Raw genomic sequence first — 12,751 nt, forward strand, 5'->3', positions numbered from 1 at the left:
AGGCTAATACTCAAAGGTTATCTCCTGCCCCTCAGGAATCCTTTAAATTGGTTAGGTATGGCCCTCACATTTGCAGTGTATATTTTCCTAGGACAGTAAAGTCATCTTTACACATGAATTTAGTCTGCATGGTATAAGGTGTCTCAACATCTATGCCTTCTAGTCCCTTTTAAAGGAAAGTAAAAATAGAGGAGAAAAAAGATTAGGTGGCACTTATATGACATTCTGGTGTGTTTTGGAAAGCAGCTTAAAACAATTCTTAGAACTGGCACCATTCTATCAAGTAAGTTTAAGGGAGTTGGGGGAACAGCTCAATGGTACAGCACTTGCCTAGCATACTCAAGGTTCTGGGTTCAGTCCCCAGCACTGAAGAAAAAAAAGTTTAAAGGCAGTCCTTTAATTGGATTTCAGTCCGTTGTGTATTCATAGAATGAGTGAGGATTTAAAAATCAAGAGGAGAGAAAGCCCATTGATTCCCTTTGAAAGTGCCCATATCTGGTGCCCCATCTTTAATAGCCACAAAACATTTCTGTGGGGTGATATTCTCGTAAAAAGGAAATGGTAATGAAGTGAATTTGTATCTCCATTCTTAGGAGGGCTTTACAGTGGGGCATTTACTCTAGGACTTTGTGGAAGCCTGAGGATACTGTAGTCAGTAATGACTTCGTACCACTAGGTGTCCCTAGTGTTCAGGCCCAAGGATGAGATGGGAAGCTCCTCAACTAAGCTATCTTTGAAAGTCCTGAGTGTTCACCGATGCCCACTGCCAGCCAGACTTGGGCTAATACTGCTTCTGCCCCTGGTTGGGAGAGTCACTAAAAGGAAAATGATGGTAGTTCTGGCCAAGTGATGCCCAGAGAACCACAGTGTGTCTAGGAGACTCACTTCATAGTTGATTTCAAGAGGGCAGTGCCAGTTGACTTGGTGCTCATTGCCGTAGGCCATTCCATAAAGCTCAGTTGGCCATTAATTTTGGCACACAGAATGGTATCATGCCAGCAGCAATGAACTGCTGAGTTTGAGCAGATCTGGGACCCAGCACAGACTGAATGGTGTAGCCTGACATTTACAAAACCTGGTCTGTGTCTAGTGCCAAAAGTGGTCCTAAGGTCCTTGGCAAGATTCTTCTTGTCCTGTTGTCTGCATGCTGACTTCTGAGGAAGGTTTGAGCCTCTTGCTTAACTAAACTTGATTCCTGAGAAAGAGGTACCATGACGCTTGGAGGGACCGCCCCTGGCCAAGAGACACAACTGGTTGAGAGTAGAGAGTCTTGAGCGCCTTGGTATGTAGGTACTTTCTTGTGTTTCCAGAGCATTTAACTTTCACAACAGGCGTGCAAAGTGGACATTCCCATTGTAATGAAGAGGAAGTGTTCGGAGAGATTATGTCCAGTGTCGGCAGGAAGAAAAGACCTTGGAGGCCAGTAGTATATCAGGGAAGTTGAACTCTTGCTCCAATTTGTCTCCTACTTTGGCCACAGAGAACTAGCTTCATTCTGAAAAGGGCAGGACTTAACTGGGTAGAGCTGAAGATGAAAAAAAGACCCATAAGGTAATAAGATCCTTCAAGTTCCTGGCTGGCTAACAGCAGCTGGACACCAGTGTGCTCCCAGGAATTGCGTGTGCTCTTGGTGGGAAGACTGATGAAGAAATGGAAGAAACACTAGAAGACTGGAGAGCAGATAGAAGACCAAGAAAAGGAGTTGCTAACGACAAGTCACTGGGAAGTATGACCTAAAGAAACTCATAAGAGTGATGTCAGTCACTGGAGTCAAACATGTTCGTTATGAGCTAAAGAGCAAGTGGTAGCAAACTGGCCTTACAGCCTCTAGTTGTGTTAACTAACTCGGCCATAGTTCCGTCAAAGGCTAGGAAGATAGTGAAGTTGGCACCTGACTACCAACTCACCAAACTACAGATTACTCCACTGTGGACTGAAGCAGGAAGATCACAAGTGCAAGCCCAGCCTGGACAGCTTAGCAACTTAGTGAGACCCAGTCTCAAAGTTCAGAAGGGCTGGGGAATACAGCTCAATGCAGAGAACCCTGGGTTCAATCCCCAGTAGCTCAAAAAAAAATTTTTTTTAATAAAAATGTGGAATGACTTTAGCTGATGTGCCCTGGGGCTCTGTTCCTTTAATGTTAGGCATAGGTGGGATCTATGTGCATTACTCATACAACAAACAATTGGAAGCCATTTACAAAACAGGTAGAATGCTGATCAAATTTCTAGAAAATAAGGCCGGGGATTTACCTCAGTGGTTCCACCACCTGCCTTGCAAGTGCAAGGACCCAAGTTCAATCCCTGGTACCAAAGGAAAAGATAGAGCAGTTGCCTAGCGCGTATAAGTCTTGGGTTCCATCCTTAGCAGTAGGGAGGAAGAATGAGGCGGCTGCGGTAGAGGAGGGTCACGGATTACTGTACTCGAGCCAAGTGTGTTGTGTGGTAGTATGTGCTCATTGTGTCACGGGGCCGGGGTTTAGCTCTGGTTCCGCCACCTGCCTTGCAGGCACAAGGTCCTGAGTTCGATCCTGGTGCCCCCGCTCCAAAAAAAAAGATGTGGTTAAGTGCTACCACCAGCCTCTCAAGCATAGGGACCCGAGTTTGATCCCCGGTACCAAAAGAAAAAGAAAAAAAAAAAAATGAATGTGTTGATTGTGTGTGAGAAGCTGGTCCTGTGTCCACAGGACTCCAGTGTGGTCTTCAGCCAGGACAGCAGAAACAGGTTGTCTGGCTCAGTGCTGAAGATCCTTTTCAGTCTTCACGCTTAGGCTTTGCTTTGCAAATTTAAAGGATTGTCCAGTGAAAGACATACTGCACTTTCTCTCCACAGCTAGGCTGATCTATTGCCACTGAGTAGATAATAAAGGAAAGGTAGATTTTCTGGCTACTCTTCCCATCAGTTTCAGTGAAAAACCTCTGCTGCACATGAGAGGCTCGTGGTAGATGCTGGAGACTCGGTCCTTCCTCCAGGAGCTGGTCCAGACGGGGGTCAGAATCAGTGCAGCACATGGGGAATGCTGTGAGAAACAAGTGCTGTGTCCAGTCCCACTTTCCTAAGCGGGGACTGGCTAGTGGTGGGTAACGTGGGTAGAGAGGACCCTTGAACCGAGCGCTTTTGAAGGGCTAATGTTACCACTAAGGCTTCAGGAGCACTTCGGTGTCAATCACTGCTAAATATCACTGGAAATACCTCACAAAGTAGGTCACTTTGCTTCCTCCCTTCTACAGATGGATGGAAACAGGCAGCCATCAAATGTGACCTGGCAGAGTGATCCACAGTCCAGGCAGCCTTTGCTCACTGCCAGTTCTCCGCCTTTGCCAGGCAGATGAGAATGGAGCTGGATTCTTCAAAGAAATATTTAAGGAAAAAAAATCATGACACAACTTCATTTTCAGGGCTTATAAGCACATCAAAAGTGTTGAATTGGCTTGGGACTAGCTCAGTAGTAGAACACTTGACTAGCATGGGTGAGGCCCAATATTGGGGGAACGTAATAGAATACGGTTTACAGGGTCTTCAAAAACAGCTGGGAGAATGAGTGAGGGCTCTACAGGGCCTGCTGCCTTTAAAGCCGGGGGCTATGTAAGAATTTTAAGCAGCAGTGACAAGTGTTTTGATGTCAATCCCAACCCCGGCGTGAACATAGGGCCACTTGGAACCCAGGTTGAAGCAGAGGAGTGCAGTGCACGGCGGCCTGGGTGAGAGAACCCAGGTCCTGGACGGGGGCCGAACTGGGGATGGAGTGGAAGAGATGGGTCGTGAAATGCCAGCAAGGCGGAGCCAGTAGGCTTCGTGACTCATCAGGGAGGCTTCTCCAAAAGTGACAGCTGTGGAATGAGATGTTTGGCAACTGTACAGGTTCCTCACCATCCATGCAAGTGCTCAACCTGAGGCTGGACTTTCACTTTGCAGCCAGATCAGTTATGGAAAAAGCCCCAGTTCTCACAGGGATTGGAACTAGGCCTCACACCAGGATTCCAGTCACAAAGCAGTCAAGAGTAATGGATGATAAAATTCCAAATTTTCTGAATTGTTCACTTTTGTCTGGCAGATGGTGGACATCAGCCACCTAATGAGGACCCTCACATTCCCGCCTTTTTACTCGAGAAAAGGGTAGTGTTCTTGCTGTCCTCACTCCTGTGTGGGATACATGATTTTGATGCAGCTGGGCCATGGGAAGAAGTACTGAGGAACCGCTGGACTGACCAGAAGGCCGGGGAAGTCCCTCTAAGTCTTGAGCTGTTCTGACTTGTCATGATTATGCTAGCAGAAAGGGAGGGACCCGCGGCAAGTGGCATCTGTTCATTCATCTTCCTTCATTCATTTCTTTCTTGTTTTTGGTACCAGGGATCGAACTCAGGACCTTACGGTTCAGAGGCAGGTGGCGTCACCACTGAGCTAAACCCCTGGCCCTCGTTCATCTTTAAAATGGGGAACTAATGCCTACCTCACTGGATTGTAGTTAGAATTAAAACTAACTTGACAAGCACAAGGACCCAAGTTCGACCCTGGTACCAAAAAAACAAAAACAAAAAACCCTAACTTGAAAACACTCAAATGGAGAGAAACGCCCACACACACCTACCACCCCCAGAGCTGGGAGCTGCACATGGCTCAGGCTCCCTGACTGGATTTGACTGTGATTCCGTTGAGTTTCACAGATGCTACTGATACTAACTCAGGGCCTTGGTGAGCTTTCCAGGAGGATGGCTTTCTGAGGAAGGCGCCGGCCCTGCAGCACTACTTGGAGTACAGAAAAGAAACAGGTGGTGGTCCAGCTGCTGCTCTCCACCTGCTAAGCAGTTTTTCTGTGCTTATCTGTGTGACATGATAATCATTGGCCTATTAGTTTGCTTTCGCTACACTTCCTTCATTCCAAGGACGTAAGCTAATTCCTTGACGTTCTCTCCTTAGCTGTTTTTGCAGGGTGGCAAGCAGCACGTGGCAATCATGACAGCCGTGATTCCAGACCCGCTGGTAAGGCCTCACATGAACTGAGGTTGAGCCCAGGGTGCAGAGAGAGGGAGAGAACGGGACAGAGGATAAGGGGTCGGGGGCTTTGGGGCGTGCGTGTGGTGAGGACCTTGCCCTGACCCTGGTGATGAGCACCTTCCATGGGAGACCGCATGGGGCACACAGGCCCAAACTGTTGATGTTTTGGGCACAGCACGTATCAGGAGAACCAGTGTGGGGCGGAGCCATGCACGGTGACACACACCAGCACTCTGCGAGGCTGAGGCGGAAGGATGGCAAGTTAGAGCCTCACCTGGGTGATTTAGACCTTGTTTTGGAATAAGAAAGAATTGGGTGTGTAGCTCAGTGCTACAGCCCTGAGACCATCCTTTAGTAGGAAAAGCTAAGACCCATCCCAACGTTACTGCGCTGTGTGAGACCCCAGGACACATTCGTGGTCTTGGAAGGGGACGAACCACACTAGCAGATCAAATTCCCTACCAGCTAATGGGATAGAGGTTCTGTCTAATTCAGTTAAAACTTTATTCCAAATCTGACTTTGTAGTTGCAAATTCACGCCTGACCTGAGGCCCCTCACCAGCTCCCTCATCGCTGGCAGGAGCGCAGAAGCCAGGCCAGTGCCAGTGCCATGTGTGACCTTGAATAAGCTCACTGTCCACTGAGCAGAGAGACAGGACAGACCAGAGCCTCCTCTCGCTGTGATGTGGGGGCTCCAGTGGGCTTGGCTGAAGCCTGTCCATCTCCACACCAGGAAGCCAAGGCCAGAGTGGGTAGGTGGTTTGGCCAAGCTCACCGAGCCAGTAAGTGGCAAGGCTGGACTCGTTCCTAGGTAGAATTCAGAACATGGGCTCTGGAGCAGACTGCTTAGGTTTGAATCATGTTCTGCCATTTATTGGCTATGTGATTTGGGGCAAGCTACTTAAATTTTGTCTGCACTTTTTTTGTTTGTTTGTTTGGTTTTGTTTTTTGTTTCCATGTAAGCCACAGAACAAGTAAGTTGATATCTGCTTCATGGAGTGATTGTGAGGATGAAGCAAAGTGAATGCAATACAAAGCATTTTGTAGTGTGGCCCTGTAGTAAATATTAATTTTAGCTGTTAGTCTAATTTCATGTTGGATGATAAACATCTAAACCTTCCTTTATAGAGTGGCTTTTGCCAAGAAAGACCCTATGCCAGCTGGGTGCAGGGAGCGCTCTTCTGATCCCAGATATAGGAGGTAGGAGGAGTGAAAGTTTGGCCAGGCGGGTGTGGTGGCCAGGTGGTGCGTGCCTGTAATTCCAGAAGTCAGGAGGCTGATGCAGGAGGATCTCCATGAGTTCAAGGCCAGCCTGAACTTCATAGTGAGAACCTGTCACTAATATAATAATAATAAATTTAAGAAACAGAAAAAGTTTGAGGCCAATCTGGGCAGTTTAGACCCTGTCTCAAAATGTCTGGGGATGTAGCTCAGTGCCAGAGCACTTGCCAGCATACTTTAGGCCCTGGGTTTAATCCCCAGTGTTGCATGGAGGGCTATCATGGCCTTCGCAGTATTCCGCCCTGTGTCCTCCAGAGTGTACTTTTTATCTTGCCTTTTCCTATTTTACTCGACCGAAGCTCACTGCACAGCAAGTTTCTCCCTCACTCTTTAATTTATTTCAAATAAACTTTGCCACTGTTTAAAAAGAGAAGTGAAGCAGAACTGAGAAGGGAGGAAGGCTGGGGGTCGTGGAGAAAGAGAGAAACCCTGTGCCTCTGTGGAGTCGACCTTTCCCTTCTGTGCCCATGGTCAACACAGCGAGGCTGAAAACAGACCCCAGGGAGGAGAGGCAGCTGGAGCCCTAACCTTCCCCAGGAGAGGGAAGAGCTGTAAACAGCCTTTCTCCTCTCTTCCCCTCAGATCCCAAAATAACACTTGTCTGCCCTGGCCTGGCCAGCTGGCAGAGCTGCAGGCTGACTAAGGCACCATTTAAAGATAACCGGGCCTTCGCGTCTGGCCCTGGCTGCCTGGTGCCCTGGAAGGGGCTTCTCACACAGGCCACCCACGCGGCCTGATCACCTCCTGTTCTGAGTCCCAGGCTGCATAAGCTCCGCCAGACCGTGCTGGGCGCACGACACATGAGTAGGAGCCTGGTATTCAGGGGAGCACTACCTGTAAACACCCTCGGTGAGAGCGCCCCTTCTCAGCAGTAGCTGGGTGGCAGGGAGGCTGAACATCCCCACTGTTCTTCACCTACCCTTCATCCCCAGGTCCCAGCCACCAAAAGGACAGGTACAGTCTCTCCCTGAGCGATTAAAGTTAGACACCAGGAAAAAATATTTTGGTTGAGGAGAAATACTTGTTTCTTCTAGGAGCCAGGAGAACCAGTTTTCCTTCAGTCCCCAACTCGGCCATGAGACCACGGCCAAGGTCCGGGTGCTCCCCCTAGCGATGGACTGCGGGTGGGGGAACTCTGTGTCCAAACCTCTAGGGAGCGACAGATTAACCAAGAACACCGAGTCCTCCGTAGGGAAGGGATGTGCAATTACCTGACTGCAGAGTTGGCTGCCAGAGGCCAGTGAGAGGAGGGCAACGAGTCTAGAGTGCCCTTCTGCAGAGAGCACTGACTGACCAGGTGCAGGAAGTAGGAGAGGAAGGGAGTTTTCTTGATCTCAGGGTGGCCCAGCACAAACCACTGCAGCCAGAGAGAGGGGGCAGGAGCTTCCTGGCCGGCAGCGGGAGCTTGGGGAGGGGGCTTGAGGGCCTCAGCCATGCCCAGGCCGGCCCTCAGGCTCCGAGATGGACCCCAGTGCGGTCATCCGTCCCAGAAGGGACATGGCTCACCAGCCCTCCACCTGCAGCCCAGGCCAAGCCCAAAGGGTCACAGAGGGTCCAAGCCCTTCCCCCTCCCCTTTTCTCCCTCTCCAGATCCCCTTGCTATGTTTCCACCCAGGGCAGATCCTGCCAGCGTTAAAGCTGGCATCCGTTTCTCATGGACGTGCTGGGCATAGCCTTGAGCATTGCAGAGCATTTTTCATTGTTTTTCATTTTGCTGGCACATTATAGATATACGCAATGATAATATTCATCATAGGGAATTTGCACCTGTACACGACACGTCTTGCAGCTTCTTTTATTCCCATTCCCCTACCCACTCTTCGACCCTCCTTCCCGTCCTTTTTTTGGTGGGTTGGGTACCGGGGATTGAATTCAGGACCTTCCGCCTTCACGTCAGGCTGCTAAATCTCTGGCCGCTTCCTTTGTTTCCAATTTTTCCTCCAAATCTTTCTTTTTCTTGTCCTTTCTTTCCTTCCCCCCTCTACCTTCGCTTGTTTCCCTTCTCATCCGAACATTTTCTTTCCACTTCCCAATATCTATTATACATTTTGGTCTTTATACTTTCGGTTTCTCACACCAGATAATGCAGTATTTAAACACGTGCGTCCAATTTATCTCACTTAACTGTGGTCTCAAGGTGCATCCATTTAGCTAGAAATGTCTCAACAAGCCCTGCCTTTCTTATAGCAGAGTAATACTCCATTGTATTTTTAAAAACTACATATTTTTAATCCATTCATTGGTTGATGGGCTTTGGGTCTCGTTTCCAAGATTTAGGTATTACAAAATGTGCCACTATAGAAATGGGTGTGCATGCCTTGCTGTGGTATGATGCATTTAATTCTTTCAAGAAGATACTAAGAAAGGGGAATAGCAGCTGTGTTTAATGGAACTTCTAGTTTCAGATTTTGAGGACTCTCCACACTGACTTCCTTAGTGGTTGCACCAGTCTACACTCCCACCAATAGTGAAGAAAGTTTCCTTTTCCCCATAGCCTCTCCAGCATTTGTTATTGGTTGATTTCTTAATAGCCGTTCTTTCTGGAGTGAAATAGAATCTCACGTTGTTTTAATTTGCATCTCTTGAATGACCAGTGATGTTTTTGTTCACCATTTTTTCTTTCTTTCTGTTTTTGGTACTGGGGATGGAACTCAGGTCCTTGAGCTTGCGAGGCAGGTGGCAGAACCACTGAGCTAAATCCCTGGACTGTTTTTTTCATATATTTATTTGCCATTTTTACTTCTTCATCTGAGAAATGTCTATTCATTTTAGATGCCCATTTTTGAATGGGGTCTTTAAATTTGAGAGATCTGATTTTGTTTTGAGTTAATTTGAGTTTTTTTTTTTTTATGGTACTGGGGGATTGAATTTGGGATGTTGTGCTTATGAGGCAGGTGGCAGCACCACTGAGGTAAATCCCCAGCCCTATATATTCTAAATATTAGTCCTTTATCTGATGAACAGCTGGCAAAAAATTTTTCCCACTCAGTGGGTTGTCTCACTCTCTTGGTGGCTTCTTTTGCTAAGCAAAAGCTTTCTAATAAGAAGAGATCCCAGTTGTTGATTCTTTGTGATAGTTCCTTTGCAATTGGGGTTTCGTTCAGAGTCTTTGCCTACACCAATGTCTTCAAGAGTTCTATCTATTCTCTCTTGCATCAGATTTAGTGTTTCTGTTTTAATATTTAGGTCTTTGATCCATTTCAATTTTAGTTTAGCACATGGTAAGAGGAAAGTGGAAAGTGAAAAGCAAGTGGAAAGCCAATTTTTCCAGCACCATTTATTAAATGGGCCATCTTTCTTCCAGTGAAGGTGTTTGGCTCCTTTGTCAAAGATAGGCAGCTGAGTATACTTCTGCATCTTCTAATCTGTTCTATTGATCCTCAGGTCTGTTTTTTGGTTTTTTTGTTTGTTTGTTTTTTTGCCAGTACCATCCGTTGTTGTTGTTTTAATCACAGTAGCTTTGTAGTATGATTTCAAGTCAGGGATTGTGACGCTCCCTGCCCTGCCTTTGTTGCCCAGAATTGGTTTTGCTGTTCTAGTTCTCTTCTGGTTCCAACCATTTTAGAAATGTTTTCTTTAATTTTGTGAAATATGCGATTCACTGTAGTGGTTCTTCCTACCCAAGAAAAAGAGATATCTTTCCATTTTTTGATGCCTTCTTTGTTCTTGTTTTCAGCGTACTGTGGTTTTCTGTGTAAAGGTCTTTTGCTTTCTTCATTAGACTGATTCCTAAGTATTTCTTTTTCCTTTTTTGATGCTATTGTGAAAAGTGTTGTTTTCCTAATTTCTCTCTGTGTGAGTTTTTGTGTACAGGAATGCTATTGATTTTTGAGTGTTGACTTTGTATACAGCTGTGCTACTGCATCCGGTTGCTAAATCTAGAAGTCTTTTGGTGGAGAGTTTTGGGAGACTTCTATATAGAGTATCATGCCATCCACAAATAATGAGAAGTTAACTTCTTCTTTTCCTATCCTTATTCCTTTTATTCTTTTTCTTGTCTCATTGCTGTGGCTAATGTTTCCAGAACTATATTGAGTAGGAGTGGTGATAGCAGATATCTTCTCTTGCTCCTGATTTACAGTGAAAGCATTCAGTTTTTGTCCCTTTAGTATGATGTTGGCTGTTGGTTTGTCATAGATGGCTTTTATCAGATTGAGATAGACCATCTAGTCCAACTTTCTATAGGTTTTTATCATGAATGGGTGTTGGACTTTGTTAAATGCTTTTTCTGCATTTTTTGTCCTTGGCTCTGTTAATACCATGTATTACATTTATTGATTTGCTTATGTTGAACCATCCCTGCATCCCTGGGATGAGTCCTACTTGGTCATGGTGTATGATCTTCTCAATGATTTGCTGCATTCTGTCTGCCAGTATCCTGTTGAAGTTTTGTTTGTGTCTGTGTTCATTAGGGAGGTTGCCCTGTAGATCTCTTTTTTGGTTGATCCTTGTCTGGTTTTGGCATCAGGATAATGCTTCTAGGAGTGAATTTGGGAGCTTTGCTTCCCTTTCCATTTCTTCAAAGAGTTTGAGAAGTAGCAACGTTAGGTCTTCTCTAAATTTCCTGTAGAATTCATCAGTGAATCTGTCAGGGCCTGGGCCTTTCTTTGTTGGTAGTTTTTTAAATACATTGGCTTATTGGTTTATTTAAAAATTTTATATCTTCTATATTCAGATTTGATAATTAATATGCATGTAGGAACCTTGTCCATTGCTTCTGTGTTTTCCATCTTATTAAAATATAGATTCTTGAAGTAGGTATTGGTCATCTTCTGGATTTCTGCAGGATCTGTTGTGATTTCACTCTTTTCATTCCTAATTACATATATTTGAGGCTTTTCTTTCATTTGTTTGTTTTGGTACCAGGAATGGAACTTGGGACCTTGTGCTTGTAAGGCAGGTGGTGGAACCACTGAGCTAAATCCCCAGCCCTCTTTCCTTTTTTGGATAAGGTTGGCTAAGGAATGGTCAGTTTTATTTAATCTTTCAAAGAGCCAACTAACTCTCTGACTTTTTAGTTCTTCATATTGTTTCTTAGTCTCCAATGCATTGATATTGGCTTTATCATTTATGTAGACACTGTCTAATTTCTTCTTTAATTTAATCTCTGACCCACTGGTTGTTCAGAAGGGTGTTATTTAATTTCCATGTGCTTATAAAATTCTTGTGGTTTCTTTTGTCATTAATTTCCAATTTCACTTATAAAATGAAATTGAAGCTAGGTGTGGTAGCACACATCTGTAATACCAGGACTCGGGAGGCTGAGGCAGGAGGGTCACCATGAATTTGAGTTCAGCCTGGTATACATAGTGAGTTCAAGGTCAGCCTGAACTACAGTGAGACCCTGTCTCAAAAAATAAATGATAACTTGTTTTTTGTTTTGGTGCCAGGGATTGAACTGAAGACCTCGCACTTGCCAGGCAGGTGCTGTGCCTGTGAGCTACGTCCCCGACACTTTCAAAAAAGAATTGATATTGTTAGTAACGTGTAGCAACCTGGGTTAGCTGGTGGAGCTGTGGAGAGATTCTAATGAGGTAGTATTTTTGTTTTGTTTTGTTTTTGAGATAGGTCTGTTGGTGGTGGTTAGTACTGGGGTTTGGACCCAGGGTTTTCACACTGAGCTACATCCCTAGCCCTTTATTTATGTTTTATTAGAGTCATGATGATAAGGTGCTCAGGCTGGGTTCAAACTTGCCATCATCCTCTTCCTGTCTCAGCCTCCCACAGCGCTGGGATTACAGCCCTCCAAGGAGCAGAGTACACGTGCAGTGTGGCAGTGCCTTGTGAAGAGCTGTAGATGGCAGGAGGCTGAAGCAGGCTTGCATGTTTCCCTCAGTTTGGGCTGCAGTTCCTGCTTGGTACCCAAGCCACAGGGGCACAGTCACTGGTGCTTGACACGCGTTTGTGAGAGGAGGGACCCCCGCCCGGAGACACCGTCCCCACCTGTACTGGGCTTGGCCTTCTCCTTGCTCTTATGCGTAAGACAGCGATTTTGCCGTCCCCGCTGTCGAGGCCATGGTGCTGAATGAGGGGGGGCGTCCCAGGGAGCCGCCGCAGCTGCCAGAGCCCAGGCCTGTGGACACCGCTGGGGACAAAGCCTCTCTGAACTGCCTCTCAAAGGGTGCTGTGTTTCGGGAATGGGGGCAGGGCGGCTGGCAGCTTCTTTCCCCTCCCGCCCTCTCCCCTCTCCCCGCAGGGTGTGCGGGCTGGACACCAGGACGAGGAGGTCCCGCACCAGGGAAGGTACGGCCCTGCCCCTCCAGGCTCGGCCCGCCTGCAGGACTCTCGGAGGTGGCACCGGAATCAGGGCTCTGGGAGTGCGGGGTAACGATTGCGCCCTGGCGGGCCCAGGCCACCGTCCGGCTCCCGGGCCGCAGCGTCCAGCTGCCCTCTGTGTCCGTGATGGCTCAGATGGGAGGAGCCACCGCGGTGCCAGGGACCGGGAGGGCAGGCCAGTGCCCTGCAGGGTGAGGGG

The 12,751-nt window shown here is 46.9% G+C and overlaps 1 protein-coding gene across 2 annotated transcripts in view; it reads left to right on the forward strand.

Moving 5' to 3' along the window:
- Positions 1–6,133: 6,133 nt before the first annotated feature.
- The window catches only part of Shisa4 (shisa family member 4), a 10,191-nt gene continuing 3,573 nt past the window's right edge, over positions 6,134–12,751 (forward strand). The window contains exons 1-2 of one of the 2 annotated variants that reach the window (XM_010645097.3): positions 6,134–6,195; positions 12,473–12,519. In XM_010645097.3, the coding sequence (XP_010643399.1) occupies positions 6,149–6,195; positions 12,473–12,519 (94 nt within the window). In that variant the 5' untranslated portion in view covers positions 6,134–6,148. Of the gene's footprint in view, positions 6,196–12,398; positions 12,520–12,751 lie in introns of those variants that run through there. The other variant, XM_010645096.3, reaches the window with a different exon arrangement.

Source organism: Fukomys damarensis, unplaced genomic scaffold, assembly GCF_012274545.1.
Source record: "Fukomys damarensis isolate Sample0158 unplaced genomic scaffold, DMR_v1.0_HiC HiC_scaffold_11, whole genome shotgun sequence".
In the NCBI taxonomy this organism is placed as follows: Eukaryota; Metazoa; Chordata; class Mammalia; order Rodentia; family Bathyergidae; genus Fukomys; species Fukomys damarensis.